This window comes from Aphanomyces astaci (assembly GCF_000520075.1).
Source record: "Aphanomyces astaci strain APO3 unplaced genomic scaffold supercont1.12, whole genome shotgun sequence".
NCBI classification, from domain to species: Eukaryota; Oomycota; class Saprolegniomycetes; order Saprolegniales; family Verrucalvaceae; genus Aphanomyces; species Aphanomyces astaci.
The window spans coordinates 400,220-408,975 of record NW_009798275.1 but is presented as its reverse complement, the minus strand read 5'-3'; the positions used below and the strand labels follow the sequence as shown (position 1 = coordinate 408,975).

Here is an 8,756-nt window from a genome sequence, read left to right as displayed (position 1 = left end):
ATATTTAAATTGAAAGTGACTTTTAAATTGCCATCGTACTATAGGAAACGTCTCTTGGCTTTCAAGGCAGTATTATTCGGCCGTTTCAATTATAATTTGAGGTGGCTGGATTATGTAGTTGTACCAATAACAGGCCAAAATTTGACGGTATTTCGAGCAAAATTGAAGAAGTTATGAAAATTTGGGAGACGGTTCGCCCAAACGTACGGTATATCGATGAACCACCCACATCTTGACCAAACGTATGAAAATCACCCAGTACGAGATATCCAAAGGATAAATTTTACCAGCACATATATTAACCATGGCCCTTAACTTGGTAGACCACCCACCTCGCCATGAGTGATCAATCAGTCCGATCTATCCCACGTGACGTTGGTAAACCTCTTGCCCCTTTTCATTGGCCACACTGGCATGTTGTTTGATCTACATCACGATATCAGGATTAGTCCTCATCATGGAGCCCCCCACCTTGTCTACTGCATCCGCTGCTTTGTCCTTGATCGTGTCGCGGGCACTCGTGGCCTTCTGTTTCGCCGAGTCGTAGTACTCGGACGTTTTGTCGCGCAACTTTTCGTCTTGGCGCTCCAAGTCGCTCTTGGAAGCATCAGCTAGCCACTTGGGGTCTTGGCTAGTGAACTCACTCTTTGCTGCAAACGGGGACGTCCTGTCGCTATGACCCTCGTATCCGCTCTGCTTTGAACCAGGCGTCTTGGCTGTATGGGTCTCGTACCCGCTTTGCATCGGACCAGAGGGGTGGTTGGGGTCTTGGACGAACGAATGTTTCCTGACCTAACGTTATCACAACTTCGTACGTCGTCGCAGGCAAGTGCTTCAGATTATACCGTGTCCTTCAACTTCCCCAGCATGCCCTTCTCATTGTCATCGCGTTCTTGTTGCGCCATGGTGGTTTGGGGAATGAGCAATCTTGGTCCGAGGGCCGCCACTCCAACGGCCACGACTCGTTGGACAACACGATTTCAAGTAGGGCGACATGTCTCGAAAGATTCCACTACTGTAACTGTGCCACTGCTGCAGTCGGAAAGGTATCAAGAACGGGTCGATACCGATGTTGGCTTCCGCAGCATTATTCATCCATGGCAAGCGTGTACTCGATGACTAAAACTAGTACGAATGTTCTACACGGTGCCAGAATCTCAACCAGCAAGACCACGCTTTTCATGTGTATTTGGATTCGTGGCTTCATCTTAACAATGTCGCGAGGGCCAGGCCAACCCTTGCGCTACCATTTAATGCCAAACGGATTCGCCTGCTCCATCTTGGGCACAGCGTGGTACCGCGTATGCAGCAGCGACTGGGCCTTGGCGGAAAACACTTGGCCGTCCAGGTACGTGTTGTACACGTGGGCGACGGCGGGGTTGGCGGCGACATCGCGAAACTCCGCGTCCCGGAACACGTGGTTCACTTTTTCCACCAGCGCCTTGTTGCCGGCGGGGGTTTCAGGCTTGATTTGCCCCCCCCCGTTCAAACATCCGCCTACGTCATCCTTGTCAACCAACTAACTATTCACTAACAACATACCTGGACACGCCATAATCTCGACGAAATGGTACGGGCACTTGTGGCGCTTGACCTTCATCAACACGGTTTGGATATTGCGAAACCCATACGCGAGCGCAAACCGCAGCACTTCGACGCCGCCCACATTGAGCGACACTTCCTTGAAGTCGGCGTTCCGGCCCATCACGTACGGCAGGTCGTCGGGGCAGTCGACGTTGAACAGCTCCTTCGCCGCGTATCGAAAGATGTGCTCCAAGTACCCTCCGCTCCCAATCTCCCCGGACGTGGTGCTGCTGCTCAGCACATGTGTTCCACCTGAGGCCAACCCGCTCCACAGCACTTCGTCGCTCGTCAACGTGGCTTCGTCCAGCGAACCCAAATCCACGCCATGCAACATATCGAGCAGTTCCGACGCTGCCAGCACACAGTCGACGTCGCGGGTATCGGTCGCAGCGTCCAAAAAGTCGTTTCGCGACGCTTCGAGTTTTTTATCGTAGCAGGGCATCACTGTGCAATGGTACACCGGCTGACCGGTGGCCAGCAGCCGCTTGACAAGCGTGCCGTTGATTTGCTGCGGGGATTTGGTGGTGCTAATGTACGGAATGGCGTTGGCGTTCGACTTCTCGGCGTAGCACACCCACCCTGGACACGACGACGTGAGCATGGGCAGCGCCACGTGCGCAGGTGGCTCATCTGTGGCCGCGGCGTCGTAGTAGTCGGTCTGGGTTGATGACACTGGCCGGGACGACGGCGGGCGGGACCATGGAAGCGTCTGACGGTGGCGGTACCGAGCGATGAATTCTGCGCGGGCCTCCAATAACGCGAGGTCGGCGGCGCACGCCGAGTCCAACACGACGTGAACGCCAATCTGTCGGAAGTACGTGACGAGCTTTCTGTGGCAGACAGCAATGGGCAGGTTGAAATGAGCCGCAATGGACGCGCGGGCCTGGGGAGACAAAGTCACGACGAATTGCATGGCATGGCGATGGGTTTGAAGCGCGGCCAAGAACTCGGCGGCACTTTGTTGGGAGATGAGGATGGATTCTGCCGATGTGACGCAGCCACTGCATGCAAGGCAGTCGTTAAGAGACACCATGGCGGTGTCTTGGCTCGAGCTGCGAATGAGATTGGGCTCGATCGCGACTTGGTGGATGCCGCTGTAAATGTCGCTGTCCAAGTTGACCTGGGTCGGCTCTTTGGACTTGTCCTTGCCCGTAAGGAAGAGTGGGTTCACGCATGCTTGTGACGGCGCGATGAAGTCGTCGAGATCTCCTAGAAATACAGATGCCTGCATGGAGCTTTCATGAGCAACTGTTGCCAGCAGTTGTCCGACTTCCTACCATGGTGGTGGATTGCTGCCGTCGTTTCTTCTCAAATGCAAAATGCGATTGGTGTCAAATACGAGCATTTGATTCGCTATATTAAAGCCAATGACACCCAGTACTTCTGAATCTGACGTTTTCATTTGTGAAAATCTACCCAATCAACGTCATCGAAGTTCACGGAACATTCAATCTTGCTTCGATCGACAAGCGCAGGTGCGTAACGATGGAGGGTCCAAAGCATAGCTAAACGTTGGATCGACATGATGAGCTCCTCCGGCAGTCGTCACCGCGACAACCTAGCCCGACAGAACGCCCGTGGGAGCCCACGCGTCGTACTTGCCATTTGTGAATAGATTGATGTTGCTGGACGCTGCAAAGGCTTCGACGCCGCTATAGACGACCGACGATCACAGGGGACATATCTTCACGTCCCAGTTCTCCACGCATTCCCGCTCGTCTTCTATCTGGTTGTGCATTTGCCGCCGAAACAAGTCGTTGTCGCCACCCCTTCATGTCCAACGGGGTGTCAGCGCAGTTCAAGTAGTCCCAAAAGTCGTCTTGGTCGTCGTCGACTTCTAATGAAATGGGATCGTTCCTGTTAAATTGTAGTACACATTCGCATTGGCAATCAAGGCATCCCGCAGCGCTGTCGACTCCTCCAGTAGCTCCGCTATGAAGCAGCGTGCTTCGCGAATCTGGCACGCCGGCAGCAAGCGCTATCCGCTGGTCATGTAGCTCGACGGGTAACGTTAGGGGTAGTTTCCCATGGTCAACGTATTGTTAGCATCTTTGAGCCGTGTGGTCAGTGTGGCCACGTCGTCGAGGGGGTCACACAATCAACACTTGAGCTAAGCTGTGCGCCTCGATGCTGTAGCTCCAAAGCCAATCAGCACCGGCCAAACGATGTTAATCGCGCATCGGGGCGATGAGCCAGAAGGGTCAAATTCAAGGAAGCTCAGCACTGGAGCAGACGAAACAATATAGCCTTGCACCAAATGAGGTACTTTAGGCGCATCCAGGCTGCCGTAGGACCCGCCAAAGACCATTACATAGTCGGCCATTGCATTATTGAGACGAGCAATGCGAGCATACTGGTGACGGGGTTGATTCGCCCGCTCCGGGGACATGGCCAGGCCAAAGTATCGAAGTTCTGCAAACACGAGGCGGACGCCCAACAACGAAGCCAAAATCGAATTACAGCTGAGAAAAGTAGTCGCAGGATGTGTTGAAACGGTTCAAAGGCTGGAGGATGGACAGTTCTTGGCAGCGACGGCGGAGGTCGTTTTCAAACGAGACCGGACTCGAGAGGGATTCGGCGGCACGACGTGAGCGAGCGATAGTGAGCATGATAAGATCAACGAAATCGCTGAAGGATGACAAAGTGGGTGGCATATGATCGCAGCCTGGAGATACTCGTCCACAAGGTTGGACGGGGAAGTAGCGCGGCGTGGGCGTACAATGGTCGTTTGGGCAAAACTTCAACTTAGTAGTCGATTTGGATAGGTCAATTCATTACAGTATAATTACGACAATGTGATTGGATGTTATCAAGCCAATCCAATCGTTCCACTGTTGCGCTCCGCGAGTCCGAACACACACACATGCCTATGACGATGGCATTCCTTCTTGTCATCATGCTTGGAATGTGTGCATGTACGCGCAATGACACGTGCAATGATGTCATTGAACATCCCATAGGCACTAGCAGCTCGCCCCTACACCACAACAGATGCGACGGAAAGGACATCTTGAGTACATGTACGTGGCGATATATTCGGCATAACGTTAGTTGCAAGGTTCTAACGCGTCCCGTTTCAGTAGGCGATGGTACTCCTGACAACTCTGGCTCCGGAAACCAGTTCCAATCCCCAGGGCTCGCTGCAATGCCCAATCATTCACTCCTTCTCTCGACGCCACTCCACGTCGCCGCCTATCGTGGCCGATCGGTGCGTATAGTATTTAACGGTAGTTACATCATTACATGTGCGTAAACTAGGATGTTATTCAATGGCTCTTGGAAGAAGGGCACGACATCAACGCACGAAACCTCAATGGCGCCACTCCGCTGCATGTGGCAGCGTTGGCAGACGAAGGCGAGGCCGTGATGTCGCTGCTGGTGTCCAACGGGGCAAACGTCAACGCGATCAACTCGACGGGGTCTACACCTCTGCATGTGTGCGCTCGACTCAACCGTGTGCATGGAGCCGCCATCCTATTGACCCAGGGCGACGCAAACATACATGCCGTTACTGCCCAGGTTAGACTCCCAATTTGTGAGATATTTCATTGCCTGGTGTAGCTGGATACTGCATTACATCTGACGCCGTCGACATCGGCCATGGCAACACTACTCTTGGGATGTGTAAGCCTGCCTGCCTGCCTTGCCATCGAGTGTTGATAGCTTTGCGTCATATACTGTCATTCTAGGGAGCTGACCCGACTGTGCGAAATGCCCTCGATCGACTGGCATGGACTCCACTTGGCAACACTGGAGGAATAGGGCCATGATACAGTAGTTACTACTATGCTAACACGAAGAGCGGTTGTGTAACGTTTAATAATCAATGCATGCATTCGGGAATGCTTGGCTATACAAACCACGCCGTACATGTTTGTCCGTTTTCAATGTCATGAAATGACTTAAATGCTCACTTTCGCAATCAACGACGCTCAAGGATCGATCAAATATTTACTTTGCAAGCAAGCTTGCCCCCCACCACCGCATACTCTTTGCACGACGCGGCGTCTTTCAAGTCGGCGGCGAACGCCAGCGTCGGCGTGGCTGCCTTGACACACGAGGCAGGATACAATCCACCAACCGCCGTGCGATTGATGTAATCGCATCGACTGAGCATGGTCTTATCGTAGACCATGATGCAGCTCTCCATGTAAAACGGAGAAAACACCACTTGCGGAAGAAAGTATCCTTTGACGGCAACCCCCGCGGCCGCGGCTTGCGCTGCGTCGATCCACGGAAGGACTTGACGGTTGTTGGACGGGGAATAGCTCCATCCGTAGTAACATTGCCCGCAGCCCCGAACGTTGTGGAAGGTGTACTCCCGGTACGTTTTGCAGCGGAAAGCGTTCACGGCCACTTTGGTCGACACTGCGGACGAGCACGACGCAATAGAATCGAACGCTCGGCCGTCCAATGTCCACACCTTTGATTGGCATTGGGGGATATTGACTGGGATTTTGGTCGAAAACTCTGTGACGGTGGTGCTGATTTGAACGGACACTCGTGGCGGCAGGGCGGTCGTTGGTGCGGATGTGGCCACGTCTGCGACGGCAAGAAGCACCGACAGCATCATGGCCGCCGACATGGGAACCGCGAAGGTATGAATCGGGGATTTCCAACACGACCGGTTGCGTGCCTTTTGATCCAAATCTACTAGTATCCGCTAGCCAATCAGAAGCCTCGGGGACGTTCAATTTCAATGATCCGAGTTTGATTTCCAACACGAGTTTGATTTCCCATTGTGCATTTCACCCAAATATTTGGACGTGTGAGTCATTTCGCCAAATAGCATTTGAATCCATTGGATCCAATTTAAGCTTGTACAAACTATACTTTACAAATATTAGTATATCTGTGGTTTTGCCCAATGCGAGGGCTGGGTCGAGTCAAACGTTTGGATTGGGAGAAATTCACACGAACGTGATTTGATTGATTGGCTTAAAAGCGGTTCTTTAATCCATTCTCTAGACAATAAATTTTCCATTATCTTAAACAAAAATGACACGACCACGCACATGGATAAAACTTACTCCGGAGTACAAGACGATTTCGCTGTATAAATAGATTTCTGCGTCCGGAATAAACACAAGGAATCAGCTACTTTGCAATAATGCTGTCTGTAGAAGAACTTGTCATGGTTGTCAAGCGTTGATTTCTCTACGCCTATTTTATTAATAAATTAAGCTTGCTAAAAAAATAAACTACACCGTTCATCGTAATTAGTGTGGACCACACTAAATAGGAATGTGTGATTTGGGGTATGGTCACAAGTATTAGTGTGGACCACACTAATAGTGAATCCACACTAAATAGGGGGTGGTCTAAATAGTGTGGTCCACACCATTTAGGAATGCACATATTTAGTGTGGATTCCCGTAGCGGTGTTCGAGTGCACAGATGAGGGCGGGTGCGATCAGTTCGTATGAGCTTCAGGCCATCATCATCAAGTACGAGAAGCACTATGAGGGCTAGGGGCAGTTCCACCATTGCTGCCATTCAGTTCCACTCCGAATAAGTGACCTGTATTCAATGGGGTCTTACTACAGTAATTCGTTACATGCCAGCGGCCGCTACACCAGGTGGAGGAACCAACTCGCCCTCGTAGTGATTCTTGTACTTGGCGATAATCGCCTGAAGCTCCGGTGTAAGCTGCGTCACGTGCCAGAAACCCGTTACGTCGAGAGATAGACCACAACGGATCATAGCTTTTCGAGCGTAGGTCAGCCCGGCGTTGTCCCTCATCGAGTTTACAACACGAACGCAGTCGGCGGCCAACTGGAGGAAATATGTTTTCCCTGGATTCTTGAGCTTGCCCGACCAGCCCCCGTCAGCACGGACGTTGTTAGACCACTCATTGTGCTGAATCAGCTCGAGCTTCTTGATATCCCAGCGACGGGTCCATTCGTCCTTGATCTTGGAGATAACAAACGAATCAGCGGGCTGAACTAAATCAGTCGCACACGGCGGGAAGAAATGGATGGCCGTGTTCGTTTCAGCCAGTGCACGGTCCAGCTCTTGAGAGGCGTTGTGCCCGCCACAATTGTCGACCCACAAGTCTATTCTCTCTCGGCGTTGATCGAGTGGGTAGGCACGGCGCTCCTTCATGTACAACGGGAACACCTGTTGCAATGGTCAACTGCGGTGCTCATGGCCGAATAGAGGCATCTTACCAGTTTATCATTCCAGGCTTTAGCACCTGTACGATAGGACGCCCCTGAGATGGTGTCAGGAACGCCTTGTATGGGGTAGCTCCTGTTCTTGTTCATAAAGATCATCATCGGGGCCACGACGCGAGCTTGGGGGCCACCAGTAATAGTCACCATCATCGTCATCGATTCTCCGCCCGACACAACATCGGCATATTTCACCTCCGTGTCTCCGCGCATTCCTAGTGTAGTGCCGTTGTCTAAACACAACAATATAAGTATGTCAGACGCGCATAATTGATCCAGTTAGTCCACCGACCGCAATTTATGACGAAATGTGTCTCGTCCATATTCCGCATTTTGTTCTCATCGTACTGCCCGCTCTCGAATCCGCGGTGAAGCACCCCCAAGTGGTAGGCAACAGATCGCTCGATGTGATCAAGCTTCTGCGGGCTGACCAACAGCTTCCCCCCCGTCTGGCTGCGATACACGATGTTGTAGCGCTCCTAATATGAATTCCCCGTCTGGCTGCGATACACGATGTTGTAGCGCTCCTAATATGAATCGGTCAGTATCGTCAGTGCACTTAACCGTCAACGACCGATCCACATCATACATACCATGAACATCTGGATCCAGCGAGGGGTGATTTTTTCCATGATTGGCTTCTGGTCCTTCTGATCAATGTAAGCGCTGTTGTACGCCGAATCGCTCTGTCTTATGACATCTTTGGCAACAAGCCGCAGGAGGGAAGCGGAGAACTTGACACCTAGTGCCTTCAGGCGGCGGAACTCCAAGTAGAGGTCATCATGTGTCTGCAAAACCCATGGAGCGGTCTTGTGGTCCACGCCCAGAGACTGCCTTGAGAAGGGCGACCTTACGGATCGAATTTCCGAGACCAGAAACCGACTTCTGGTTGAAATCGTTGTAATCAGCCACATTCTCACGTTCTTTCCACCACCGGGTCGCCTTCATGTGATTAGCCTGCAAGAATTAAATATATCATTACGGGGTCGTTGACAAAGC

General features: G+C 51.9%; 5 protein-coding genes across 7 annotated transcripts; 1 reads left to right on the top strand and 4 right to left on the bottom strand.

Moving 5' to 3' along the window:
• Positions 1-360: 360 nt before the first annotated feature.
• On the bottom strand, positions 361-905 carry H257_06202 (hypothetical protein; the record flags this gene model as incomplete). Its single annotated transcript, XM_009831346.1, has 3 exons — positions 361-426; positions 472-792; positions 846-905. The coding sequence occupies 3 exons, from the start codon at positions 903-905 to the stop codon at positions 361-363; spliced, it is 447 nt and encodes a 148-aa protein (XP_009829648.1).
• A 251-nt stretch (positions 906-1,156) lies between these two features.
• H257_06201 lies at positions 1,157-2,892 on the bottom strand. Of its 2 annotated transcripts, XM_009831344.1 has the most exons (3): positions 2,862-2,892; positions 1,543-2,809; positions 1,157-1,497 (listed from the first exon to the last, which is right to left on the bottom strand). In XM_009831344.1, the coding sequence occupies exons 1-3, from the start codon at positions 2,862-2,864 to the stop codon at positions 1,244-1,246; spliced, it is 1,524 nt and encodes a 507-aa protein (XP_009829646.1). In that variant the 5' UTR covers positions 2,865-2,892; the 3' UTR covers positions 1,157-1,243. The 2 variants fall into 2 exon arrangements, with proteins under 2 accessions (XP_009829646.1, XP_009829647.1); XM_009831345.1 differs by having other exon boundaries at positions 1,157-2,809.
• An 802-nt stretch (positions 2,893-3,694) lies between these two features.
• On the bottom strand, positions 3,695-4,193 carry H257_06200 (hypothetical protein; the record flags this gene model as incomplete). The annotated part of the gene is made up of 2 exons (XM_009831343.1): positions 3,695-3,996; positions 4,079-4,193. The coding sequence occupies 2 exons, from the start codon at positions 4,191-4,193 to the stop codon at positions 3,695-3,697; spliced, it is 417 nt and encodes a 138-aa protein (XP_009829645.1).
• A 211-nt stretch (positions 4,194-4,404) lies between these two features.
• Positions 4,405-5,426, top strand: H257_06199. 2 transcript variants are annotated; one of them, XM_009831342.1, is made up of 6 exons: positions 4,405-4,499; positions 4,545-4,604; positions 4,668-4,792; positions 4,843-5,103; positions 5,146-5,208; positions 5,274-5,426. In XM_009831342.1, the coding sequence occupies exons 1-6, from the start codon at positions 4,448-4,450 to the stop codon at positions 5,352-5,354; spliced, it is 642 nt and encodes a 213-aa protein (XP_009829644.1). In that variant the 5' UTR covers positions 4,405-4,447; the 3' UTR covers positions 5,355-5,426. The 2 variants fall into 2 exon arrangements, with proteins under 2 accessions (XP_009829644.1, XP_009829643.1); XM_009831341.1 differs by having other exon boundaries at positions 4,665-4,792.
• Positions 5,421-6,233, bottom strand: H257_06198 (hypothetical protein). Its single transcript, XM_009831340.1, has one exon. It carries the CDS (start codon positions 6,167-6,169, stop codon positions 5,528-5,530), a length of 642 nt encoding a protein of 213 aa, XP_009829642.1. The 5' UTR covers positions 6,170-6,233; the 3' UTR covers positions 5,421-5,527.
• Positions 6,234-8,756: the final 2,523 nt, after the last annotated feature.